The sequence below is a fragment of the Paramormyrops kingsleyae genome, chromosome 18, assembly GCF_048594095.1.
Source record: "Paramormyrops kingsleyae isolate MSU_618 chromosome 18, PKINGS_0.4, whole genome shotgun sequence".
In the NCBI taxonomy this organism is placed as follows: Eukaryota; Metazoa; Chordata; class Actinopteri; order Osteoglossiformes; family Mormyridae; genus Paramormyrops; species Paramormyrops kingsleyae.
Window position 1 is genome coordinate 20,808,074 of NC_132814.1, and position 15,589 is coordinate 20,823,662.

The 15,589-nt window shown below is 51.2% G+C and overlaps 1 protein-coding gene across 4 annotated transcripts in view; it reads left to right on the plus strand.

Moving 5' to 3' along the window:
- The first annotated feature begins 3,060 nt into the window (after positions 1 to 3,060).
- LOC111837102 (signal peptide, CUB domain, EGF-like 3) overlaps positions 3,061 to 15,589 on the plus strand; it is a 55,292-nt gene continuing 42,763 nt past the window's right edge. For all 4 annotated transcript variants that reach the window (XM_023798916.2, XM_023798917.2, XM_023798918.2 and 1 more), the window contains exons 1-2: positions 3,061 to 3,334; positions 15,183 to 15,305. In XM_023798916.2, coding sequence (XP_023654684.2) covers positions 3,241 to 3,334; positions 15,183 to 15,305 — 217 coding nt within the window. In that variant the 5' untranslated portion in view covers positions 3,061 to 3,240. The remainder of the gene's footprint in view (positions 3,335 to 15,182; positions 15,306 to 15,589) is intronic.

Sequence of the window (15,589 nt, forward strand, 5' to 3'; positions counted from 1 at the left end):
TCTCTCAGGATGGGCTAGAAACTGAGAAGATCATCCCCTTCACTGCGTCTGCACAGCAATTAAACGCGTCTCTCTGCCCATGACGGCATGCAGGTCACCAGTAGCATACATTCATCTTTATGGTTAATTACAGGCAGTTTCAAGGCGATTATGGGCATTTTAGCTAATTCTGCGCTAAGGCTTAAATGACAGGGCTGAGAAGGTTGTGGGTTTTAAACCGACTGGTCCTGAAGTCCAAATCCTGCATCTTAAAAAAAGTGATGAAAATACGGAAAGTGTGGAAATTGGCGCGAGTTACAGGCGTCGACGGATCATCATTTGGATTTCTGTGATATAAATTAGTAATTCCTTATGCTTTGGGTGAGCCGTGCTGATCAGGTGTGCCTTTTATACACTAAACGCAGTAATCCATGTCTAATTCCACCGTGACTCAGTACTTAAACACTTTGACGAGTTATGGAAAATCCCCAGTGAAACAAGTCGAGGCAGCAAGCCGTTTCATCTATTTGACCAACAAGAACAGAATGGCCCCCCAAATCACTAATCAACACACATTTTTCTTTTATAAACACTGACTTTCCCGTGATTCAGAAGTCACGGTAACATGAGCGCACGTTGAAACATAATAGTTTAGTCTTTTAAAAACCGCATCACAGACTGTAGCAGGGCCCAGTGATGAAAATTACAGGCAGATCAGCCTCCGATCTGCGAAAGCGCCGCTGCGTCAGTCAGACAGGCTGTTTTTGTTGCACCCCTGTGTGCTGGGATGCAGATTCTGTTTCTGAAATCCTCGTGAAGTTGCATGCTGCGTGTGAAAACGTCGTCCCCACACGTGCCTGTGAGCCCCTGTCTGGAGGGCTGGAAACCTCTAAGGAGCCGCGAAGGGTTAATTCCTGTGGTCCTCCTTTCACTGGTGTAGACCCTGCGGGGTCGCGACCCCTTCACCTTATGGCACACAGAAGGTCAAAAGCGCTGGTGCATGGAGGCCGTGCTCTGGGCCCCGCTCTCCCCCTGCCGCCGCTGGCTTTGCTCTGCCTCGCCTCTGTGACTGAGGCCTTTCATGCCTCCGGTCATAAATAAAACATTACCTGGGCTCCCCTGCTTCTATAAATGAGCTGCGCAGGCGGCTATTTCTGCCACGCAATGGAGGTGCACAACCGGGGGGCCTTAATGAGCCGAGTGTGGCGGCCCAGTCTGTTGGCCCCCGTTTCGTTGGCCCCTGTTCTGTTGGCCCCCAGTCTGTTGGCCCCATTATGCTGGCCCTTGCATTGCCTCAATCGCCACTTTATCCTTCTCGCTGAGAATGACCCACCCTGGGACTTGATCAGATGGGCTTCATGCTGTATTGGTCAGTGCTAACTGATACTGAGTCAACCTGAAAGTCAAGCATGCAAATCAAAGGGCTCATTATGGAGCATGTGCATGTGTGTGTGTGTGTGTGCGCGTGCTATGTATGTATAACACTGAGAAGACCAAATGCACCCACAATATAATAAAAACTTATTTTGACGATGGGTGGGACCATTTTCTCGGTCAGGCCGTGTTGTTAACCCTCTACCCCAAATCCTGCCAATTACATGCCCTACGGTTCTTCTTCCTGCTCTGATTGGCCCTGAGATGGTATCAGGTCTTCACACAGATCATCAGTTATAATCAGCATGACAACAGATGCAGAGAAAAGTGGCAAAGAAACATGCTGCTATGCAGATGAGTGACACCACACCAGCAGGAAGGACCTTGGCGATCAGCAGCGGGTGGAGTGACTGGGGAGTTCATACAGAGGTCCAATGCATGGAGTGAGAGCCTGTCAGAGAAGCAGTAAAGCCATCACACTGCCTCACTCGGTTCTGTCTGATGATTGGTCAGCCTGTGGTGCTGTCACAGGAGCCCACAGGAGTTGCTGGTTCCTGACCATCATGCTCTGCTGCTCTGGCCTGTTGAACCTCGGACACACATGTACGGCCTAAGGGAGATACTTATGGGACGGGGCAGAGGGGCAGCAGTGGGCTCACACTCAGCTGGAGGTAAGGATGAGCAACCTGGATCTCACTGGGATGTAGTGCCAGGTCCAGGGGTCCAGCCAGATAGGATCCCAAATGCCCCCACCAAAGGGCCCAGCAAGAACGTATGGAACATGGCTGCCATATGCACATGCCTAATTCCCTGGGACCTGAACTCATCAGCTACAGATCAGCAGCTCTGATGATCAGCGGCTTTAATGATCAGTGGCTCTAAGGATCAGCAGCTCCAATGACCACTGGCTCTAATGATCGGCGGATCTGATGGCCAGTGGCTCTGATGATCAGCTGCTCTAATGATCAGTGGTTCTAACGATGAGCTACTCTAATGATCAGTGGCCTCAGCAACTCTAATGATCAGCAGCTCTAATGATCGTGATTCTCTGAGTATCAGCCTGCATTTGTGTGAGGGAAAGCTGCTTCTGGCCAATTACCTTTAAGCTTCTATGGCACGTGTAGTTTGCAGACATTACATATCATAATAAAACATAAAGGAAAAACCTAAAGAGTAAACAGAAAAGCCTGAATCACGTGGGAGCAAATGCATATTCTGAACATACGGTTGGGGCACAGAGATCGTGGCCCTTATGCATTGCAACAGTTGCTAATAATTGTATTATTAAAACACAGCAGGACATATTTAATAGTACGGCACAGGCTGGCTATCTGGTCACTTTGGGAAGCATGTGAGGACCCTGGTATGGCTGGCCTCCTACTGCCTGTCGCGAGAGGTTTTGCTCGGATCCATTAATTGCACATGGTCTCAGAGTCTGACCTCTCGCCCACGGAAGCCATCTCCATGGCAACCCCCACCACGGTCTGACCAGCAGCTGATTGTAAATTCCTGCAGAAAAGGAAAAATCCCAGCAAGTACTGGGGGGGCAATGGAGAGAGAAGAGAGAGAGAGAGAGAGAGAGAGAGGGAGGGAGGGAGAGGGAGTGAGGAGCTGGAGCAAGGCACGGATCTTCATCACTCCTCCCCCTTCCACCTCTCCTCCCCCCCCCCCCCCCCCACCCGTCTCTCTTATATTGAAAGTGTTGAGGGTCTAACATGATCGCAGAGCTCGCTGTCTCCAGTGCTGCACGGAGTCGGGCGCCGCTCAGCGCCGGAGCATTTCATACGGAATAGGCAGCGGCACGGCTGAGGCGTGCTCAGGGGTCCCCCGAGGCAGGAGCTGCAGAATCACTGTCCCCGGAGCGGAGCGCTTTACTAAACGGTTATAATGTGCGGGAGCGCCGGTGCGGGATCGCTGCTCCTCTGCCTGATCGCCTTTGTCCAGCAGCCGGCTCACGCTTCGGGGAGCAAAGCCGCTCAAGGTGAGCCCTGCGGGGGGAAGCGGCTCGGCCAGGTGCGCAGCTGGCAGTGTGCTATTCTGGGAGGGATGGGTGGGAAATTAACTTTCAAAGTGATCCGGGAAATGCGCCCGGCAATTTAATACCAGTTTAATGAAGTGCAGGATCTTGGGCGCTCTTTGACTCTCTCTCTCTCTCCCCCCCCCCCTCTCTCTCTCTCAAAGATAAAGGCTTTAAACGCTTTTAAAATGTTTAAGTAAACTAAAGCTGCCGGGTTTGATCTCAGTGATGATCCTTTCGCCTGAAAATTCCTTCTAACACCTTACACCTTAAAAAGCCTTTAATCGCATCACTTTATGGTGCAGATGAGAAACGAAAGTCTGAAAGGTAAATATCCGGGATGGACCGCCGTTTATGTCTCACCTGTCCCACAAAAATCAAAAAGCTAAATCAAACTTGCATTAGTTTCGTTAAACCCTCACTTCTTTCACGTCATGTTACCGTATTAGGCATATTTTTTTTTACTCTGGAACTTTACAGTGTATGTATCACTGTTAGACAGTATTTGACACCTACTTGTAGAGGTGCTCTCAGGTGGGCAGTAGAGTCAGTAATATGGCTGTAATGAAAACCCTACATCGCAAGCCTTGCATTACAATAAAGTTTTGGCTGAATTTTACATTAAGTCGATAGAGTGAAAACATACACAGAGCCAAATAATGTGCTATCTTGGTATTTATGTATCATGGTGTGCACAACAGCAATAATAATAATAATAATAATAATAATAATAATTATTATTATTATTATTATTATTATTATAGCAAGAGTAACAATAATAACAGACAACAACAACGATGGTGATGATGATAATAATAGTAGTAATAATTGGTGTTGCTTTTGTTATGATAGTATTGTTTGTTAGTCTGAATTGCACAGTGAAAGTCAGCAAAGGGTCTCTCTCTTCCTCTGTCTTTCTTTCTCTCTGTTACTCTCTTTCTCTCTCTCCCTGGTTGATTGTGGAAAGGCATGTTCAGTGGTGTCACGCTGAGACACACAAAAAGACACAGAGAAGCAGAGGAGGGGGTAAAAATGACTATTTTGCACCCTGGGTGGTCCTGCTCCTACTTGTGGGAAAAACTAATATTTACCTTTTGCAAGGAGACGTCTTTTAATTTGCGAAACATTGATTGCACGCCTTTTGATGTCTGGAGTCTGGAAGGTGACCATGACATCAATCGATGTGTGGGGACGATGGCACAGTGACTGGCTGGTTGGCACCCGGACCAAGATTGGCAGAGAAACACACCTTTGCTGCCAGGCCTGGCCTGGCCGTCCCCTCTGGTGGCACAGGTCCTGTCCAGATGATTATCTAGGAGTCCATCAGACACTGTGGCATGTCCAGCCAGATACAAAGACTCTGATGGGCATTTGGCATCGGTCAGAAGAATGACCGGGGGTGGATTGTGGAAACATAGTGAGTGCGAGTATGTCACGGCTTCAGGGGACAGGGTGGGGGTGGGGAGTGCCCGGGACAGCGAGGGAGATTAACGGGAAGTCAGCTCATGATGGCGGCGTTTATTTAACACAGATGTAGCTGAGAATCGTCATCATCCATCAGCAGCGAAGCCTTAATTACAGATCAGTGTTGGAAGCATTGAAACATGAAGGGGAGTAAGAGATGGGGGGTGTGTTTCGGAGGTGGGGGGCTCGGACTCCCTGGTTGTGTTCCGGAGCTGCCCTGCCACCGGTGGGCCAACAAGGTGACAGGCAGACATGATGTCATTCAGTCCCTGTTCCCTCGGTGGCCGGGGGAGAGCGCCCCCTGGGGGTGGATGCCAGAGGTGTCCAGGCAGCGGGGTGGGAGTCTGAATTTCCCTATTTGCAGTTCTGGGAAAGCCTGCAGGCAGGGCTGCACCCTCAGGTGGTGCCTGGGGGGGGGCTCACATTTTGAGGGGAGGAGGGATCTGGAGCCAGCAGGATTTGGTTTTCCAGGCCTGGTACCCCCTCACACTTGGGGAGGGACACAACCAGTCCTCTTACAGCGTGACACCGATGTGCTTTAGACTAACAAAGCTCTCACAGTCCCTCATTTGCTAGCTGAACACTAGCTGGCTTTGGCTGTTTGAGCCTCTGGGGAAGGTTGCTGCTCCTCCACAGAGGCGATCCTGTCGAGTACCATGACCCTCCTCTCAGCACCTACGTCTGTCCTTCTCACCAGTCACTGCGGGGAACAGATGAGCTCCTGCACATGGCGTGTTACGATCTGCCCGTCCTGTTTGTGTGTAACCTGTGTGCGTGTGTCCTGTTTGTGTGTAACCTGTGTGCGTGTGTCCTGTTTGTGTGTAACCTGTTTGTGTGTAACCTGTGTGCATGTGTCCTGTTTGTGTGTAACCTGTGTGCGTGCGTCCTGTTTGTGTGTAACCTGTGTGCGTGTGTCCTGTTTGTGTGTAACCTGTGTGCGTGCGTCCTGTTTGTGTGTAACCTGTGTGCGTGTGTCCTGTTTGTGTGTAACCTGTGTGCGTGCGTCCTGTTTGTGTGTAACCTGTGTGCGTGTGTCCTGTTTGTGTGTAACCTGTGTGCGTGTGTCCTGTTTGTGTGTAACCTGTGTGCGTGCGTCCTGTTTGTGTGTAATCTGTGTCCGTGCGTCCTGTTTGTGTGTAACCTGTGTGCGTGAGTCCTGTTTGTGTGTAACCTGTGTGCGTGTGTCCTGTTTGTGTGTAACCTGTGTGCGTGAGTCCTGTTTGTGTGTAACCTGTGTGCGTGTGTCCTGTTTGTGTGTAACCTGTGTGCGTGTGTCCTGTTTGTGTGTAACCTGTGTGCGTGTGTCCTGTTTGTGTGTAACCTGTGTGCACATGTACCATGAGTGTGTGTCCCATGTCCTCTATGCTTGTGTCACATGTGCATGTGTCCTATGTGCTCACGTCGCATGTGTATCTCATGTGTCTGTGTCTTGTGTGCCCATGTCCCATGTATGTGTCTCATGTGTGTATGTCCTGTGTCTGCACTGGGCTGTCGCATGTGACCGCTGTTCCTCTCTCTTCATCCCTCAATCTCACATTCAGTGACCACCACCACCCCCCCCACACACACACAAACACCCAGCTTGTGCCTCGAAACGGCACATGTCAGGATTCACATGCCGCTGTCGGCACAGGACTGGCACATGCTTTCGCACGCAGTGCACAGCACTGCAGATACGCTGTGCGGCTGTCAGGTGACCTTCCTGTTACACCGAGACGTGGGAATGGTGCTGCGTGCTGCTGGCCTGTGCTGTCACTCACCCACCCTCTCCCATGTGACCCCCGTTTACTGTTACTGTACCTCCTAATCACTGCTGCTGGCACCCTTTTTGGGCCCCCCCCCTGCTGGCACTGTGTCCTCCTCTTATCTGAGGTCAGCCGGGCCTGTGGTTCCTCCAGAGCTTTTTCGGGTAATTCGGGACAGTCTGGAAAAGCCATTAAGCACCAACATGGCAACCGGGGGCGCCAGAGACACCACTGGCCGCTCACACATAGCAGACAGTTCATGTGACCTCTGTTGGCCCCGCCTTCTGGTCAGGCACTTCCTGTCAGGTGACCCATTTCCTTGCTTGACGATTTGCTTGTTTGAGGTCATGGGGCAACACGGCTCAGTTCTTTAATGGACCGTCCATGAGTACGCCCCCCCCTCGCCCCCCCTGTCCCTCACTGACAGTTCCGTTAATCCGCTGCTCATGTTATTCTCACTCAGCTTTAAAATTGTGAAAACGAGAGCAGCTTTTTTCATGTGTGTCGTGGCTGAATGCGAGGTGCTGATGGACGCCCCAAGCTGGGGGCTCTATTTGTTCTGTGGGGTTTTGTTATATTTGCGCCCTGGGTAATGACAGCAGTCCCCCCCCCCCCACCTCGGGCTGGATCACACACGCTGTCTGGGCCCCGGGTGATGAAACACGTATTTAAGGTGTGATTTTGTGAAGCTGCTTGGTGCTCGTGCAGATCCAGGCCATGCTCAGGAATGTCTGGCTCCCACACACTGATGGGGGGGGCTGGGTGCTGCTTAAGGCCCCACCCACCTGCCTGGGGTCTCATGCCCATCTCGCCGTCAGTTTCTCTGCATGACGCAGATAATGCACACAAACATGCACATGGATACACACACACATGGGCACATGGATATACACACAGACACACACAGGTTTGTAATTATATCTTTGTGGGGACTCTCCATTCATTTCTATGGGAAAAACCCTAATCCTGACAATTAAAACCTTAACCCCTAGCCAGCCCTAACCTTAACCATAAGTAAACAAGCAAAATACAAAACTTCTGTTAACAAATATGTTTTTTTTATTACATTCACACATTTTTATAAAATTCAGGTTAGTGTTAGGGGGCACCAAAAAAAGTTTTTATTATCTTGTGGAGGAAATCTGGTCCCCACAATGTAATAATTACAAACACACACACACACACACATCCCTGACCCCTTGACCCCCGAAGCTCTTAGAGCCCATTTGTTATTTGCAGTGTAATATAAACAGAGTGTTTGAAATGAGCCCTGTAATCACACCCCCCCCCCCCTTTGCTCTCTGTGTGGGGGTGGTCCTTGTGTCTTTTGTTTCTGCCGGATGGGGCGGAGCCGGACGGGGTGGGCTGCTGGTACGCCGTGCCTCAGCGCCTGGTTCTGGGAATCGGGTCCCAGGGGAGCAGACAGCTGGGCGTGGGCTTGGATCAGGCGAGTCGCCGTTATCCAGTGTGCCGGTGGGTCCAGCCCGCTGTGAGGTCTCTTGTCCCACACCTTTAGGTCACCGAGTCAGGAAGGGCCGGCCGGGGGGGTGGCTGTTTACAGACCCCTCTGTTTACATTCCTGCAGGCCAGCGCTGGCTTCGGGGATCAGCTCCGGATGGATGCACGGAAACGCTCTCGTTTTGCTCCGTAATGGAAAAATGCTGGAAGTGGCTGCTGAGGAGGGGGCTGGGGGGCCTTAGCAGCCGTAGCGGGTCGCTGCAAGGCCGGATCTGCTCCCCCCCCCTCTCAAAAGGTGCTGCCTGATGAATTTGCTCAGTCCGGTGTGTTCCCACGGCCCTTGCAAGCCCCCCCAGAAGGTCCGGCATTGATAGACCCCCCGGCCAATGTAGCCAGGCTGCGACCTGCCATGTTGAGACGTTGGGCACTTCTGGGGGGCTGACCGTAGCAACTCCACTGTTTTTGTCATGTTGGGGGCTCCCCTGTTGTCTTACGGTGAGTAAGCAGGGGGTGTCCCAAGGAAATGTGCACAGTGGACACCTGTAGACAGGAGCTCAGTTGATGGTGCGGCGTCCTTGTGGAGCAGCTAATGACCGTGCTGCTGTCACCACTCTGCATGTGATGCCCTGTCTTGCCCAATAGGGGGCGCCCCATGGAAATGTGTACGGCCCGGGCGGGGGGGGGGGGGGGGGGGGGTCACCTGTGGACAGGGGCTCAGCTAATGGTGCGTTGTCCCCACGGAGCAGCTAATGACTGTGCCGCTGTCTGTGCTCGGCATGTGGCAGTGTGTCATGGAGCTGTGTGAAGGAGAGCTTTGTACCTGCATGTATGTGCATTCAAACACATCGAACGTAAGTAACATCTGTGATACAAAGAAGGGTTCATCATGTCAGCTCCGTGACTCCCTGTGTGATGGTGACAGTGACAATGACAGCAAAGGTGACAGTGACAGGATGGGGCAGCACAGGGGACAGTCACGTCGTTCTAAGCGTGTGAGTTTGTTGCTGTGCCAGTACGGCCCGGTCAGCAGTCGATGGAGAGTGACGTGTGAGAAGGTGTTATGGATCGGGGTGTCCCCTTAACACAGATACAGGATGGTAGGGATTGGGGGTGTCCCCTTAACACAGATACAGGGCATTGGGGATCGGGGTGTCCCCTTAACACAAGATGCAAGGCGTTGGGGATTGGGGGTGTCCCCTTAACACAGATACAGGATGGTAGGGATCAGGGTGTCCCCTTAACACAGATACAGGGCATCCCCTTAACACAGATACAGGGTGTCATGGATCGGGGTGTTTCCTTAACACAGATGAGGGCGGTGTCATGGATGGGAGTGTCTTCTTAACACAGATACAGGGTGTTGGGGATCAGGGTGTCTTCTTAACACAGATACAGGATGGTAGGGATCGGGGGTGTCCCCTTAACACAGATACAGGGTGTTGGGGATCAGGGTGTCCCCTTAACACAAGATGCAAGGCGTTGGGGATTGGGGGTGTCCCCTTAACACAGATACAGGGCGTTGGGGATTGGGGGTGTCCCCTTAACACAGATACAGGGTGTTGGGGATCAGGGTGTCCCCTTAACACTGATAAAGGATGGTAGGGATCGGGGGTGTCCCCTTAACACAGATACAGGGTGTTGGGGATCAGGGTGTCCCCTTAAAACAGATACAGGGCGTTGGGGATTGGGGGTGTCCCCTTAACACAGATACAGGGTGTTGGGGATCAGGGTGTCCCCTTAACACTGATAAAGGATGGTAGGGATCGGGGGTGTCCCCTTAACACAGATACAGGGTGTTGGGGATCAGGGTGTCCCCTTAACACTGATAAAGGATGGTAGGGATCGGGGGTGTCCCCTTAACACAGATACAGGGTGTTGGGGATCAGGGTGTCCCCTTAAAACAGATACAGGGCGTTGGGGATTGGGGGTGTCCCCTTAACACAGATACAGGATGGTAGAGATCGGGGGTGTCCCCTTAACACAGATACAGGGCGTTGGGGATTGGGGGTGTCCCCTTAACACAGATACAGGATGGTAGGGATCGGGGGTGTCCCCTTAACACAGATACAAGGTGTTAGGAATCAGGGTGTTCCCTTAACACAGATACACCGTGTCATGGATGGGAGTGTCTTCTTAACACAGATACAGGGTGTTACGGATCAGGGTGTCCCCTTAACACAGATACAGGGTGTCATGATTCGGGGTGTCTCCTTAACACAGATGAGGGCTCATCATTGATAGGGTTGTCCTCATAACACAGCTGCGGGGTGTGTCAGGGATTGGGAGTATCCCCTTTAACACAGAGGAGGGGGTGTTGAGGTTCAAGGATGCCCTCGTAACATGATAAGGGAGGTATCGGGGATTGGGGGTGTCACTGTAACAGAGATGAGGGAGGTGTCAGGGATGGGGGGTGTCCCCTTAACACAGACACATGGTGTTTGGGTTCGGGGTGTCCCCTTAACGCAGATGAGGAGGGTGTATGATACTCTCCGCTTAAATACCTGTGCTTCTTTTGTCTTTTTTGTTCATTGTTACATTATGCGGTGATAACATGGCAAGATTACATCCTGATACCACTGCAAAATTACACACTGATAACATGGCAAGATTACATCCTGATACCACTGCAAAATTACACACTGATAACATGGCAAGATTATTCATGGATAACATGACAAGGTCACATATAATAGGACAAGAATACGTGCTGATAACATGGCAAAATTACACTGTGATTCATGGCAAAATTATGCACTGACATCGTGACAAGGTTATGCACTGATAACAAGGCACGATTACATGCTAATAACATGGCAAGATTACATGCTGATAACAAGGCAAGATTATTCACTGATAATATAACAAGATTACGCACTGATAAAATAGAAAGGTTACACCATGGTAAAATAGCAAGATTATGCATTGATAACAAGATAAGATTACATGCTGATAACATGGCAAGATTATACTATGATGACATGGCAAGATAACATGCTGGTGACTTGACAAAATTACACACTGACATTGATGACATAGCAAGATTACAGACAGTTATCTTGATGCTGTTTCACACAGTTATCATGAAGCAACTCCAGGAACATTTTTGTTTCTCTGTTCTGTCCGTCTTTTGTGAATGTGTGTCTGCTGTGTACAGCCCATAATATTCCAGAACTGTATGCCAGATAAGCTGTATAATTAGTGATACTTTTACATTTAGCTACTGTTTGTCCATTTTCTTACGTTAAGAACATCATTGGAGGAGTTAATCATTATTCATCCTGGTCTTGTTTGCACACCTACTTACAGTTGACGGTCTGGGCCTGGTTTGGAGACTTAGGCTTTGTGTGCTGATCTGCCGGCAATAGGGCTTTGAAGGTAGAGGGAAGGGGGGCGGCGGATGATTCTGGTATTTTCGTTTGCGGGTTTACATGCTCACAGCAGCCCGGACAGAGCGTGCCTTCATTCAGCCACAGCCACTGCTAAATTTACTCACTTCTGCCCTCACGTTGACGTCTGTATTTCATCACCTTTCAAGAAGTGGTCTCCTCCACCTGACAACCCGTGAGCCTCGTGGACTGTTGCCGTGACCATCCTGTCACCATCGACCAGGTCCTGGACACGCTCACTCATTCAAGTTGCCAGCACAGTACGACGAGTGGGCGCAGGTCCGAGCCAACTATTCAAAAAAGTCTACTCCTCTGCTCTCCCCATTGATGCTGCGAGCTCTTGTTAATGTATTTTGTGGCCTCCGGGCAAGTTTCACACATATTGTAAGTACACAAGGGACCAGGGTTTCCATGGAGGTATCCTTGTGGTGTTATTACAAGCATCTAGCCGTTACTAATTACCAGGCCGGGAATAGACAACTCATTACTCCCAGTCCAGTAACCATCGACAGACCCCAAGATACCTACAAGGTACATGACTAATTATTGGATTCATAGATGCTTATTTTTGGAGAAGATCTCACCATCTTCAGTGGCTCTCAAAAAGATACCTGGCAGCACCACCATGAGTCATAGTCTCGGCTCTGCTGTAAAGGTTTTAAGCAAACACAGGAAGCCTCCTCACATCGAAAATGCTCAAGGTTTGCTCACTGGTAGGATTCCAGCAGTCCTGTACTGCCCTCTGCCATCCATCCTCCCATCCCCCACTGTTCCAGGGGAGGAGGTCCCTTCTGGAACCTGGTCTCTTCACCCTCCCTGGGCAAACCCCAACAAACACGGAGGGTCTCAGCGGGCAAAGTGAACACACCTCCGCACACCTAGTTACCATTCCTCCAGGGCCCCTCTTTCACCTTCTGCCGTCAAGAGCAGAAGCTTTCCTTTGTCTGTAGGAGGGCGGGTAGATGTGGTTGCAGCAGGTCCTTTAGCTGAAGGAGGGGAGGTGTAGGTGGTTCCAACAGGTCTTTTGGGTGGAAGATGGAAGGTGGAGGTGGTTCCAGCATGTTCTTTGGCTGGAGGAGAGGAGGTGGAAGGGGTTACAGCAGGTATTTTGGCTGTAGGTGGGCAGGTACAGGTGGTTCCAGCAGGTTCTTTGACTGGAGGAGGGGAGGTGGTTACAGCAGGTATTTTGGCTGTAGGTGGGCAGGTACAGGTGGTTCCAGCATGTTCTTTGGCTGGAGGAGAGGAGGTGGAAGGGGTTACAGCAGGTATTTTGGCTGTAGGTGGGCAGGTACAGGTGGTTCCAGCAGGTTCTTTGACTGGAGGAGGGGAGGTGGTTACAGCAGGTATTTTGGCTGTAGGTGGGCAGGTACAGGTGGTTCCAGCAGGTTCTTTGACTGGAGGAGGGGAGGTGGTTACAGCAGGTATTTTGGCTGTAGGTGGGCAGGTACAGGTGGCTCCAGCAGGTTCTTTGGCTGGAGGAGAGGAGGTGGAGCAGGTTATAGCAGGTATTTTGGCTGTAGGTGAGCAGGTACAGGTGTCTCCAGCATGTTCTTTGGCTGGAGGAGAGGAGGTGGAGCAGGTTATAGCAGGTATTTTGGCTGTAGGCGGGCAGGTACAGGTGGCTCCAGCATGTTCTTTGGCTGGAGGAGAGGAGGTGGAGCAGGTTACAGCAGGTATTTTGGCTGTAGGTGGGCAGGTACAGGTGGCTCCAGCAGGTTCTTTGGTGCAGAATGTGCCCTGTTTCTCAGGGCAGTTACTAGGGTGGTGTTAGCGAGCATTTTGTTTCCCGAGCATGAATGGGAAGGTCCCCAGACCTGGACCACGGACCATGTTGATTAAGATGTGCTTCTCTTTGGATTCAGAGGGGCTCCAGTGAGGATTCTTGTGGCCCCGTTTTTGGCCAGAGGCAACACGGACATGAAACAGGCACGGCTGCCTCTGTTTCATTTTTTTTAAATGCCAGATCACTCCTGCGGAATAAATAAGCATTCATTACTGAGCCCTCCTGGCCTGAAGCTCAATAATGAGTTTTTATTCCTCTCAGTCTGCATTTTCCAGCTACTTCATCTTGACTCTGCCTTTTTTTCCAAACAAATGGCCTTGTCTCTAAGCTGTTCCTCCTGTGGTTTTCTGGCCACCTCATTGTTATCGTGTCGAATTCGGTGCAGCCGCTTGCCAGCTGATGAGTTACAAATTGCTGTCGACTTTGCCATGTGACAGTCATGTGACTCGGCAAACTGACCAGAGCCTCCTGGGCCGGGATGCCCCACTGCAGTGGAACGGGAGGCTGACCTCTGAGGAGACCTGCAGCTGTACCACTGAGGCTGCACAGTAAGAGTGTGTAGGTTGGGAATGTCAGTTGTGAGGTATGTTGGGTGTTTGACGCGCTGCGACACGGCAGCCTTGGCAGAGCAGCATGGCCTCCCCCGCCAGGCACAACACCTCTCTCTGGGCAAAGATAAGGCCTAATACTATAGCACCCTTTTTCCAAAGAGGGAGGAGGGGGCTTTCCACTGCCAGTCCCGTCCTAAAATGTGAGGAATGTGGCTTACCTCGTGCCCCACGGCTTTGGAGACTGCTTCAGATCTTTGGCCCAGGAATCCAAATGACGGCATGGCTCTCCTCAGACTTAAGTGGCTTGGTGAATCACAGAATAGGCATTCGGAGTCCATAAAAAGGTATTATGCCGAAGGGCATCTGGACCGTGCCACTGCATGAGCTTCACAGGGGGGTCTGACGTAACAAGGTGCGGGTTGGCAGGGGCCCTCGGATGATCACGCAGTGTGTGAATGTGTCTCCTTCCCTCTTGGCTCCAGATTAATGTATGATTCCAGTCGTACTCAGTTCTGCAGAAACTCATGGAACCGGATTATGAGCCCCGGCGTTGCTGAAACGAAGGCTTAGGTTAGTCGGGACGCTGCCTGACGTTTGTTTTCCCTCATGCACCGCCAAAGCACAAGGCTGGAGAGGCCATCAGGATGTGCAGTGGCACCGATGTGATGTGAGGTACTCGACTGTGACCAGAGCGCGGTGGACCTCTGGGTTCCCTTGTAAGGGGCCAGACTCTGAAGGTGACATCTGGGTCAAGGTCTGCTTCTTAGCCCAATTTGAGGAGATTTGAAAATTGGTCTCATTTAAAAATTATATAATTTCAGTATTTAATAAAATATCATGTGTTTGAATTTCTTTAAAACAAAATGAGGGGGGAGATAGTGGTAGAGGAACGGGAGTAGAGAGAGAGAGAGAGTGAGAGAGGGGTACGGGGGGGAGAGAAGAATGGAGAGGGGGACAGAGGGAGAACTAATGGACAGTCATCTGGTATCAGTTTTCCTGCAGGCGGGTTTGGGGTTTCGCCCCCCCTGTCTGAAAGGGCTCTAATGGGGGCATCCGAACCCAGACGGGTCTCAGCAGATCTGCTAGTTACTGAGGGTAATCCCCACCACCAGGGGCATTTAACAGGGATCAGGTCCCGCTTTATGTCCCACAGGCAGGATGCGGATCCAGGCCGTTACACTGTGATGCTCATTTATTTATCTCTGCTTAACTAGCCAGCTGCTTATTTACGGAGATGAAAGATGTGGTTTCCTGAAACGCCAGAGCTCACGTCAGTTTGTTTGTTTGAGTCTCCCCTGGACCGTCCCACCAGCTAACACGCCATGGAGGACGGCGAGGGTGGTCGGACCCGGGATGCGAGTCGTTCTGACTCACCTGCTGACTCTGACTCACCCCTTGACTCTGACTCACACCATCTCTTCCCAGATGTGGATGAGTGCACGGAAGCACTGGACAACTGCAACATCGATGCTATCTGCCAGAACACGCCAAAGTCCTACAAGTGCATCTGCAAGTCGGGCTACACAGGGGACGGCAAGCACTGTGAAGGTAAAGGGTGCGAGTCGGGGTCCAGCGGCTCCTGGGGGGGGTCAAGAAAAGCGACATCAGATGCCTTAAAATGATATCAGGCCCATGGTCCTTCACTCCCTGCTGTGATAAAAATGTTGACTGTCACTCTGCCCAGTGATCCCAATCCCGCCTGGACTCACATCCAGAAATTCTCCCACCTGATTGGACCAGCCTGTAAGGCAGAGATCCTACAGGCTGGTGCTGGGTGTGACCAGCAGGGGGTGTCGTTCGAGGACATGGTGGGATGGGGGGAGGGCTGGTAA